The 12,476-nt window shown below is 39.1% G+C and overlaps 1 protein-coding gene across 11 annotated transcripts in view; it reads left to right on the forward strand.

Moving 5' to 3' along the window:
- The window catches only part of bru2 (bruno 2), a 53,310-nt gene that overhangs the window by 16,383 nt on the left and 24,451 nt on the right, over positions 1-12,476 (forward strand). For 8 of the 11 annotated variants that reach the window (NM_001042891.3, NM_001259071.2, NM_176025.3 and 5 more), the window contains one exon: positions 2,000-2,048. In NM_001042891.3, the coding sequence (NP_001036356.1) occupies positions 2,000-2,048 (49 nt within the window). Of the gene's footprint in view, positions 1-1,999; positions 2,049-5,764; positions 5,921-9,234; positions 9,482-12,476 lie in introns of those variants that run through there. The other 3 variants (NM_001259073.1, NM_001259072.1, NM_001259070.1) reach the window with 2 other exon arrangements.

Here is a 12,476-nt window from a genome sequence, read left to right on the forward strand (position 1 = left end):
GCGAAAGGACCTGGCCAAATGGCGCCACGTGTGTAATTGTCAAAATAATGACCACATGTGTGTGTGTGGGCAAGGTGGATCTTTGTTTGTATAAGTAAGCGCCTGCCTGGCCGTTCAGCTATGTGTGCTTGTGTGTACTGGGTGTGAGTGTGTGAGCATGTCTGATCCTTTAATGCATTTGGCAGGCTGCCCTCAACGTAAGGGACATCGATGTCGACAAGGACGTGGGGGTCCCCGTCAGGTCCGAAGCTACTTAATTTACCTGAAATAATCGATAGGTAAACAGACGTTAAAATGTCCCCATTTCCACTTACAACACACACACACACATGCAGGAAATGGCCAGCTTGTCAACGGCCACAATAAATATTTTGTTTTGAACTGCCCGTTTTCCTCAATAAACATGTGTGAGTGTTAAGTGTTCAGGGCAAGTGCTGTCCTTTTCCACATTCTACCTTTTTCTGGCACGTGTGAAAAGACACAGTTGCATGCGTTTTCAAGAAAATAGGGCGTTTCATTTATTCAGAACTTAAAATGAAAAGCCCGCAAGTATGCAATGAAAAATGAAATAGTTAACAGGAGTAATAAAATATTCTTTAAGTGTGATGCAATGGTTTTAAAAAATCATCTTGCTAAGCTATATGTCTTAAATTTCTTTTTTCATTTTAAGCAAAACGTTTAAGAATCTTAATTTATTTATTTATAGTTTATAGTTCAAGCCAGGCAATCAAACTCGCAATGAAACACTTTTTTCAGTGTTTCCACAATTTATTTGAGCAATGTGTGCTTGTTTTTTACAAGAACCAACTACTAACCACAATATTTGAAAAGCTAATTGACAATCAGAGAAAGTCTAAAAATAAACTTTCGGCAAATCGCATTATGGCCTCTATGCCATTAAATTGAAAAGGGTTTTCCATTTAGGATTTGGCCAACACAAACATCCACACTAGCTAGACGGACAGCTAAATGAAATGCCAGAAAAGAGCAACTCAGATTGAGGCAGACGGCCATTTTACTCATTCAACTGTCAATTTTGAATAATAGAGCAGCAAAATGGCGCAACAATAAATGTGGAAGAGGCTGCCGAAGGGGGCAAGTCGGTGGCTGGACTAGGACCAAGGACCAACTACCAGAGGCGGTGACATTTCCTCGTAATTTGTGCAAAAACCCGTTGGCTGCCCCCTTCGGTTCGGTTCGGCTCGGTTTTATTTGGTTTGAATGGAGATGCGGGAAGGCCTCAACCCGTAAGCATTTCATTTCAATTTGCTCTGAACATCAGTCAGTCATTGAGTCACTTTGTCCGCACTTGGACTTCCACATACCCCCACCCTTTTTTTTCGTTCTGCCAATGGGGAAAAAGTTTCCTGCAATTGAAGCTTCATTTTCTAATATCGTTGTAAGTATTATTATTATCATTTCCGCTGCTCGAACCGTTTGAATGAAAAGTTAATTGAAATCAAAGTAATGGCCACTACCGGCTGACTGAACCCAGTATCAAGGACCCAGGGACCTTATCAGTTCGCACAACGAATGTAAAATAAATGGAAAATTTGTTAAAAGCTTCTCGCATTGAATTGCAGTTTTCAAGTGCTAATGGCCACGTTAATGAAATGGGCTCTCCGGTTCCCTTTAGTTTGGTCCTCTTCTTTTTCTTTCCTTGCTGTTTCATTAGCGATTTTCATTTGCATTTGGCCATTTGCATTTGGCTAATGAGATTAAACAACACTTTGATAAACTATTGAAATCATTGTTTGACTAACATGGGTGTGATCTGTAGCTCGTTGAATCGATGGGAATTTATGGTTCTTCTACTTTCAAATTAAATATAAAAAACATTGAAAAAATAGTGATTCTTTGGAAAATTACCTGAGCTTAGAATTTTGGAAGAGTTGCCTACTTTATAAAAGTTAACACTTTTTGTGCATTCCAATCACACATCCCAAAAATATTACCCAATTTTTTTTAACAATACCGTTTTTTTCCTTCTCTTTGACAGATGCACCATCCCATTCAGATGAAGCCGGCGGATAGTGAGAACAGAAATGGTAAGTTCCTTTTTAGACATCGATTCCGAGGATATTTGTTCTTCTTCCCTCTCTGTCCCACACTCCTGACTCTGTCTCCGTTCTGTTGATTGCTAGTTCGTGCTTTTTTTTTATCAGTGTGCATGAGCCTTTTGGGCTTAATCACAAGCAAGGATAAGAGGTGGTGGGATGGGGTGCCTGTATTTGATTACACAAAACAACACATGGAAAAGAAATTCGAACAGAGAATGCGGCAATGAAAATGAATAATGCTCAAACTGACAGGACGGGTGGATGGAAAAAAGCGGAATGGAGAAGGCTAACTGGCTACAATCGTGTATTAGTTGGATTGTGTGAGACCAATAAATCGATTAGGGTGAGTGCTGAAAAGAAGGGGGGGAAACATGGAAGTCTGTCGTTGAAAAAATGCCAGCAAAAGTTGATTCTCCGGCCCAAGAGCGATGAAATATTACTTTTAGGGAAAAAATGCCTCAAGCTTGCACAGAGCATTTTGTGCGGCTTGCAGAAAATATTTTTCTGAAAAGCATAAAATGTTCCCGGTTCTTCAAGTACAGCTTAAAAAATATTTAAAATAGTTCTATATTGTGCTTAGATTAGCAAAACCATTATTCCTTTGCTAAGACCTATCCACCTTATGGCAATCCCCAGTTCAAATCACAAAATCGTTTCCCACAAACTCGACGTCGACTGTTATTCGTGTCCTTCTTGCCTCTCCTTCTAGCACTCCGCTTATGGGCTGCGTTTCCGTTTCCGCTTTGGTGTGTCTTCCGCAAATGTGTGTTAGTGTAGCCGTGCGTGCATGTGACTTTGGAATTTGCTGTTGTCTTTCGCATGGCTCGAATGCAACGGAAATGTTTAGGGCATCGTTCGCATTCACCTCGATTTCCATCGATTGTTGTTCCTTTTGTGTTTTCCCCTTCTTACATAATTGCTTTCCTTCGCTGGCGATTGTGTTCAAGTGGCTGAAGGGCCAACCACCTCGCAGAGAATAGTTTTCCCCGTATCCACCGCAATTCACGATACATATCCAACTGATCTAAAAGCCATTTGAGCGTATTCTTGTTCCGCTGCTTTTGTTTCTCCTCTATTGCGTCCGATTGCGTCAAGTGTGTACGCGTGACAAAAATAAATCAAAAAATTAAAAATACGTAACACGGAAATTTTATGGTAAATTAACCAAAAATTGGCACCCAGCTAAGCGAGAATCTCGCTCTCTGTTCTCTCGTTTTGTTTTTTTTTGCTTTTATTTTTAACGATTAATAAACGAATTATTAGCAAATGGCTTCACTAAAATTAAGATGAATAGACGAGGGTGCGATTTTTTGAAAAATGCTCGCATTTAACTTTACGATTCGATTAACAATGTTAAAAAATGCACTTTGATTGGATTTTGCAATTGGTTTACGGAAATTAATTGCTAGAACTAGCAATAGAGAATTCTAAATACCAGAGAAAAATACACTTATTGTAGTATTAAGACAATTACGAGCACTGACAGAAATTGGTTACCTAAATATATAAAATAAAGATTAATTTCATTATAAGATTTAAAACCTGTAGGAAAATGTGGAAACAAACTATGCTCAATAGAAGTTAACATTTTAGCTTTATATATTTTACTTAGATTATAACATATCAAATCATATCAAATATATTATATTATATGTTAATACTTTTTGCCAAATCGACGCTATCTTCTTCGGTGAGTGTATTGGCAAAAAAACAAATGCCCAACATTTTCAAATGCCACACAAATTTCCCAAAATGCAACAAGTGCAAGATTCGCCTTACTACACACAAATATTGCCCGTCTCTCTCATTCCATTGCCTGCCTTCTCTTTCACTCTCTGCACCTCTCACTCACTCTCTCTCGAACCGTGCGTGTTGTGCGAAATGTTTTGGCGACACTTGACAAAATGCCAGAAATTCTAAATACTTTTAGCTGCCGTTTGTCGTCGTCTGTGTGTAGCTGTCCGCCTTTTTAGCCTGCCCTTTTGGCTTGGCTTAGTTGTCGAGTTGCTCAGGATGCCTTGTTATGTTGCTGGTTTTGCCGTCATCTTCTGGCCATCGATTGTGCCCATCTCTGTCGCACATTTTGGCCAACTATCCGCATGCAAAATCATCGCAAATTAATGAGTTGCGAGCAAATGCAAGTAAATACTCTTAGGCTGGTTTTTATTTATGAACACAATTTTATTGCTATGCCTTTTGGCTTTCGAATTAATGGGCTCAATAGTTGGCAAATTGTCAGATTACGACAACGACGAATCAATTTTCAACTCACCACTATGCTTTGATGACAAGAGTGAGCAAAGAAGGCGTGTTTTCAAACAGGAAATTAATTTTACAACTTTTTCTTTAAAATTAAGTTTAAGCAAATAAATAAGAAATGTGAGTTAATTTGAATATTATGTATAAATCTATTCATTACTAGGCCATTAATATTCACCGCCACTTTAGCATTCGTCAAATTCTCCAGCGGTTAAGCGAATGTTTTTGTAGCGGTATCTTCAGATCTGAGAATGCATTTTCATGTTGGCAGTTTCAGCCCACAGATGTGTGTGACCCGATATCTGGCAGATACTGAGAAGCTGCCGGTTGCATTAGCACACTTTTCGATTCAATTATTAAGAGTTCTGCGGGCCTGGCAGCGAAAACAAAGCGCTTTTCTATGTTCACTGAGTTGACCGCTCCGCACTGCTCTTCAATTGATTTTCGAGCTCCCCGCTTGGCGTGATCGCTCGTTTAGCTAGATACATAGATGTAGATACATCTGCAAGATACACAACTATACGCCCAGTATTTTTTGTAGCTCTGATGTTAATTGCTCGCGTCTCGAAACCTTTTAGGTCGGCGCGATCTTGTCAAGCGGGCACACAACTTTGACTTGGCATTAAATGTGTTAGAAGAGACGATTGTCATTGTTGTTGCTGTTAAATCTCGAGTTGGGCTTCACATGAGGTGTAAAAGGGGGCGGGACGGGGCGGTTCAGGGGGAGACTCGTTTGGGAAGACGTGCAAACGAGATTTAAGCTAATGTGCAGTGATTTATGTAATGCCATACCGAGTCAAGCTGCTGTAAATTCACAAACTTATTTTGTGAATACACAATGTATTGTTTACCTGGCTTGCAAATTGAAAGCCACCAAGCTAGTTGAAAATAAAAAAAATTCATGATTTTAATTTCATTTAACAGCATATAAATTAATTCAAAAAGTATATAAATTATATATCCCACATCTCTAATAATTCTTATAAAATTAGCCCAGTAATGATGAAATCATACCGTTAGCCCAGAGGAATCGATTCGTATATCCGATCCCGAGCGGAAAACTGCTGAGTCAACCCGGTACCCATTTGAAAGAGACAGTAATACGGCCCCAAGAGAGAGAGAGACAGAGCGCACCAGCGGGAGAGAGCTACTCATACTCATATGTACCAAAAACTGTCAACCGCTGATGACTCCCCAGCAAACATAAATAAACAAACAGCCAAAAGGCAACGAGCGTGGCTAATTGGCTTTCATGTGAGCGAGGAACAAGTGTCCGGAACAGCTGTTTAGACAGAGAGGGCTATAACGAAACAGAAAGAGATGGATATAGAGAGAGAGCAAGGGAGAGAACCGGCAAGAGCGGCGTTGCCAGCGGCAAATGTATCTGTATCTCAAAGTGCAGCGCAATTGATCGCGGGGCAGAGTGTCGTGCCCGCGGGCTTTTCAGTCGATCGGTGATCGTCGATCGGGAATCGTTATTCGCCACTCGTTATTTGTTAGTTGATAGTCGTGCTCAACTATCCGAAAGATACGTGCCGTAGTCTGTCATTCGTTCGCGACACGATCGGCATATCTTTGTATCTTTGCCGCACTTTGTGGTGGTTGGTCAACTACAAATGAAATTCTTTAAATTAAATCTACGCCGACCGCAAAGCCTTAATTAAAAAAACGAAACGTTCGCACTGTATATCTCGAAGATATTGATAAACTATTGGCACGCCAATTGATTGAATCTTTCACCCATATGCCACGCTGTGGATCGTACTTAATCATTATTGATTTAGTAATTGAGAAAACGATTTCGAAACTGACAACTGTGCGGTGTGCTAACTAACTGTTACTTTGCTCAAAATAAATTAATAAAAGTAATTGGCATAACGTAATAAAAACCACTTGTGGAGAAAATGAATACAATTTTACAAAAGATTTTGAAAAAATAAGTTAGAAGATTTTAACTTATGTGTTGGCTTTTAAATATAGTCCCTAAAATTCTTTTTAAAATCCAACACAAATTATGAAAAAAATTATAAAAAAAGATATCCATCCAATTATCTTTAAAAGTCGCATTCCTTATATTATTTTCTTTGGCCATCTTAAAGAATTTGCCCATAATTCAAAATTTAGCCAACATTAAGTTAATAGCTTTGCTAAATCTACCGCAAATATCGGGCCGGCATACCACGGACATATTTCAATTTCGATTTCTTGGGGGTGCCCGAAATAAATGCCATTAAAACATTAATTTCCCATGCCAGAACGGCGCAGGCGGTCACAGCCCAGTCGATTGGATTTGTCATCCAGTTTGGCAATTGCCAAAAAGTAAACACGGCAGATGAAATGAAAACAGAGAATGCGATGAAATCGAAAACGAAAACAATATGCAAAGCACTTCCCAAAACGAATAATTAAGTGCAAAAGGAGCAAAAACAAGAGCCAGCTAAATAAATTATAATCTCGGCTGCAGCTTGAGTCATTCTCCGCCGGCTTCTCCCAGTTCTTCAAGATTCTCCTCATAGTTTCGCAGCTTCTCGCTGGCGAACCGGCTGCGGTCTCAACCAGTTTTAAATTCATTTTCATTATAATTGGTTTTTTTTGCGCAAAGAAATTAGCTTTTTCTCCGTGCTTCTGTTTATATATGTACATAAGTCAAGTCAGCTGTTTGGTGTTTTGGTTTGCAGTTTGTTTTGCTTCGGCCATCTCGTATCTGTATCTTTCTAGGCGGCTATAGATTCTAGGCACAGATTGCGTGCCATTTGCGATCGAGTGGGAAATACCACTGAAATTGGAGAAATTTCGTTGGTTGCGTGTTGAAAGTACGTTGCATTCTGTGTTGCAATTGCCATTGCAGTTGCATTCGCATTCGCAATCGCATTCGCAGCTGCAGTTTGTCATGTGTGGCACAAGGCATTTCTTACGCTTGACGAGCGGTAATTGAAATATGTGAATAATTGCTAGATTTGTGAGCCAAAGTGGCAAGTTGCATGAAGAAAGATGCATGGGAAAGCCGTAGAGATGACAAATCACCAGGGAATTTTCTCCACACGGAGTTGGCCTATAAATACTTAAGCTACTTAAGCAGTAACTCCTAAAGATGCAAAATGAGCTAGCTCATTTCTTCAAATCAAACACCGTAACAAAAACTTCAAATATGAATAACTTTTATTCAGATACTTTTACATTTTTTGTGCATTTGATAAATAACTAATACCCGTTAAAACAATGCTACTATTTGATTTTGGTAAATACTACTGTAAGTTGTGACTCCCATGTTCAGATAAATTCCATTTTCCTTTGCAACATGCTCTTCATCATAATTAATAAGTTCCTCGTTCAAATATTTACCAGGTTTCTTGAGCAATCCGTATTGCACAAAACTCTTTGCAGAATGAATTGCAATACCTTGACAATTGTCATTGTTTGAGTTAGAATTATGCATATTTTCATGGACCTTTGTTGCAACGAGCACAATGGACCGACTAGTTCTTCTCGGACCTCCAATAAGGTGTAGACAATGATGGGAAAAGAGTTCTGTAAAGAACCACATTGTGCAGTGTTCAAAGTGCTTGGAGACAACAATTAATTGAAGAAATCACGCACGCCCAAAGGGGCTAAAGGGGTTATAAATTCTATGGAAATGGGGAGCTGGAGTTGTGGGTAGAGGAGGGGCACCGAGAACAAAACAGAGGCGCAAAGTGAATGACAACCAATTCCATGATGACTTCTGATGGACAAATACGGCTAACGGGCTCTATGACCCAAAAGAATGAGAGAATACGGAGACATGTTTTGCATACGCTAACAGATACAAATTTTATTATGTATGCCCTGCAGTTGTTGCCGCCTTTATGGGCTTCTTTCACTCCAATTGTGGACGTCTGCTTCGATCCTTCTGCTTCTTCCTACCTCCCCCTTCAATTCAGGGAATTTTAATTATTATTTTCAATTATCGAAAATGGTCTGCGCGTCTGTTCTTTTCAAGTGTTTTCGTTCTCGCATTATATCTGCAGCAGTAGCTGTATCTGTATTGTATCTGTATCCGGATCTCAGCCTGTAATTATGGGGCGTATTGTTTTATAATTCCACTGCCCTAACGCCCCCTATTTCAGAATTTCCTTGTGGCATATGCCATAATATTAATAATTTAATATTTAAAATTCAGAGATAAGAACGGTGGTTCTTCAACCTGCATTTACCCAAAATATTACTCTTTGAGAGTCAGCTGACAGAATTGTTTATTAACATTCTGCTGAATTGTGATCTGGCTACCAAAGCTTTTAGCCCAAAGCTGTTAACTGTTTAATTAAACAATGAGACGCGAATGAGGCGCACTGTATCTGACTGTTGAAATGCGAAACGAAAACCAACATAAAGTTGGTGCCTCGCTCAGGTAGAAGTTCCGAACCAGGAACATGAGTAATTATGAAAATATATATGAGCAATATGGCTGAAACAACAGATACAGTTCGTAGACTTGTCGCCGAAAAGGGAAACTGAGAAATCCGTATATGTATAGCTTGGTTATTCAGCCTTTACCTTTAAAATCTCAGCATTTAAGCTACCTGTTTAATGCTTAAGGTCATTATCCTCGACAACTAATTTATTTTACACGTCCTTTCGATTTCATCGCATTTAATCTTCATAATTTTCGCATTTTCACGAGCACATATTCCCCAGCACGCTTTTCTTATTGCCCATTTTGACACAAAACCCGCAAGGCAGCGGCAATAATGATAATATTTTTTGTATTCGAACTGTTTGCTTCTGTTGCTGTTGCTATTGCTTTTGCTTTGACGTCGCCATGCGGCTCATCGTGAACTGAGTACACAATGGCTAAAGTACATACCAGATACAACTACAACTACAAAAATCAAGTAAAATAAACCGCAGAACGAAGCGAAAAATAAGCGTCGCCAGCAGTTTGTCACTCAATCGCCCAGACATCAGTCGCGTTTTCGGATCGACTGTGAAAAAAATACAGCGCCGAAAAAATAGCAGAAACAAATCGCTGAAATTCTCAACGAGTATCTAACAGATACTCTCAAATCGGAGACGTGTAGCCGTAATCGGGGAAATATACAGCGACTTGTGAGCCAAACGGAAATTACAATTGCCGCGCACGCGCGTGTCAAAGTTTAAGTTCAAGACGTGCGATCAATTGCCAGGTATCTTTCGGATCGAGATAATCAACTCGACAAAAAGCTGAGAAAATTCGATTCGAATACGCAAATCAAGCGCATTTTTGAGTGTGTAAATGAGACTGGGAAATGCACATAGCATTTGCATAATTAGTGGTCGATAAGAACTTGGCTCAGTCGAAAGTACAGTGGGCGCTGGATAAAAGCTAAGGTCATTGAAAAAACATTTGAAGCTGCATGCTTGTGAAAATGTAATGTAGTGCGATTAAAGGCTTTAGAACTTTTTAAAAATTAATTTCCCGAAATCCCAGTCAGTCAGCCCTATATGCCGTCAACCTATTGCCTAACTATATTTACCTGTGAAAATAACCTAGGTAATCGCGTTGAAACTAATTGAACTCACACTGAATACAGAATACAATCAATGGGCATTTCGAGAATTTGGTCGGAGGGATGGGTCAAAGCCGATGTAAGCTGGCAAATATAACAGACGAAAAAGCGATTTCCGATCCAATTGGCGTTCCGGTCGGTTGACTCGAGTGTGTGAGCTTGGAGCTGGGTGTGTCGGGCCATAAATAGCCTCCAATGAAGGCTGTCGATGAGCTGTGCCCCTTCAGCACCCTTCGTCACCTTGCCACGACACGCTCTCACCTACAAGGTCATCCGAACTCAGCTTCTCCCATTAAGTGATTGAAATCCCTTTACTCCAGCACTTAGAGCACGAAAAGAAAACGCAGCTAGTGCGTGTAGTAGTAGTCTAGTACGAAATTCTACTAATTGTAATCCGATTTTTTCTTCACGTAACGAAAATGAATCATAAACTGTCCCTCAAAAAATAATCACTCAAAAGACGAAGTCAACAAACGGAAATTGTCACTTGTCAAATTTTCATTTGGCTTTCATTTTCGAGGAGCCTCACACGAGACGAACGCCTCAGAAAAGAAAACCTGAGTGCAGGCCGTATTAAATACAAAATGTCAACGGCTCGTCAAGACCTCAAAAGCCAAATACGTTTTCGAACAAACTTGAATGTATTTTAAAATCTACACAAATAAACAGAAAAAGGAGCTCAATTTTTGTTCAATCCTCGCACTTTCAACATTCAAATGTTCCTTGTATTATCCTTTGTTTTCTGGTTATTGAATAATTGAAGTTGATCTGTGAATTTCCTTATTTCAAGTTACATAACTAGACTATTATGCTGATTTATGCTGAAACCTCTTTTTCAAACCTCAAACTCACTTTCGATATTCTTCGGAATGGAGACCTCCACGTTAGACTTATCATGCCCCGAATGGCCCGCTTATAATGAAAAAGCGTAACTTTCCGCTCTGAATATTTTCATTTAACAGCAATAATAACAAAAACCACAATAAAAAACAACAGCAGACAACAAGCCACATGAGGTGCGCTGTGGCAGAAGCAAAGTTCAGAGTGTAAATGCGAAGTTTATGTGATAATTGCCAGCGAGTTTGTTGCCAAGTAAATTGCACTTTGAGGCGCACGAGACGGCAAGATAATAATAATAATAATAATACGAAGTTGACACAAAACTGGGTTAGAAAATGCTACAGCAAATCAGCTCAGAAAAAAATTACTCCACATTTGAAAATCGTCTGGAAAGCAGCGAAGCGTTAACAAAATGATTACAAAAATGTCCCCATGGGAGCACGTGTATATATAGTAATAGCCATTCGGGCTACGAATCAATTGGTCTCGCATATGTCGCAACCATCAACAGAAAACTGTTCCACTTTAGGCCACCTGCAAAATGGAAACTCTCGTCAATATTTGCACTTTCTTCTGAGTTACATTCCAAGAAGAGAAGAGCTGCGGCCGACAGGCGGGCAAACTTGTCTATTTACGCATATTTATGTCTATATGTTGGCCATGTACAAACAAGAAGCCATCAGCTTCGACATGAGTCCCAGCATCGTAATAATTATCGTCATCATCATCTTCTTTAGGCAGTCTGTCAATAGACTGGCAAACGTCAATTTCAGCTGGGTCAGAAGAAATTGAAAATAGACAGTAGAGACAAGTGGCAAGGGGTGGGAAAGGGCGGGGGGATAAACAAAAAATTAGAAAACACGAGTACTTCGAGAAAAATGTCCAATTTCATAGAATTCGGAATAGAGCTGAAGCCACAAAATCAATTCAGACCAATTGCTTTTTCGAAAAGATATGAAATGCTCGACGAAATTGAAACTACAGTATGGAATTTTAACAATTTTCATCTCCAAAAACATGCAAAATTCCTTAATATTGCACTTTTATGTGTAAGGGAAAACGGCGAGTTTTCTGATATCATTCAAGTTATTTGCAAGATATTGATGTATAAATGAATTGAACAAAAACAACATAATTGAACAAAATACTAAATATAGCCCTATTCACAAGATATGAGAGAAAGTATAATATTAACAATTTCAAACACCATCTGATCTATTATTCACTTTTTAGGGGAACTTCCCAAGGAAACACGCTTAACTTCAGTGTCAAACAAACGTCATTGTTGTAGCTGGATAAATAAGCCTGAAATTTCACAATCATATTGCTCGTATATGTTTAGCTGTAGAACAGTTGTCGGCTTGTTTAGTTTTCCAACTCAAAACTCCTCGCCTGGGTCTCAAGTTACTTATTTAACCTGGGTTCCCTTCTCATTTATTGTATAAATACAGACATTCGTCTCTTTAAAACTCTGTTCAGGCTGATTAGAGCTTCGCACAGGTGTTATATACACAGATAGGTAGAAAGCCCAGCAAATGGGAGTGGCTTGCTGCTAAGTTGCGACAGTTGTGAATATTTTACCAATGGAGAAAATGTTTAAGCCAAGTATATGCTATCGGCGAAAATATATTTGATTTGTCCAGCTTTTTCAATACTAAATTTAGCTTTAAACATTGGATTCAATAGTTTTTTAAGACGCAGTTAATATGCAATGGCATAATATTGTTATTATCCAAATGAAACCCCCTCAAATTGTCATATGAACGGCAATAAAAATTGTTCGAGCGAAAGC

This window comes from Drosophila melanogaster, chromosome 2L, assembly GCF_000001215.4.
Source record: "Drosophila melanogaster chromosome 2L".
Taxonomy (NCBI): Eukaryota; Metazoa; Arthropoda; class Insecta; order Diptera; family Drosophilidae; genus Drosophila; species Drosophila melanogaster.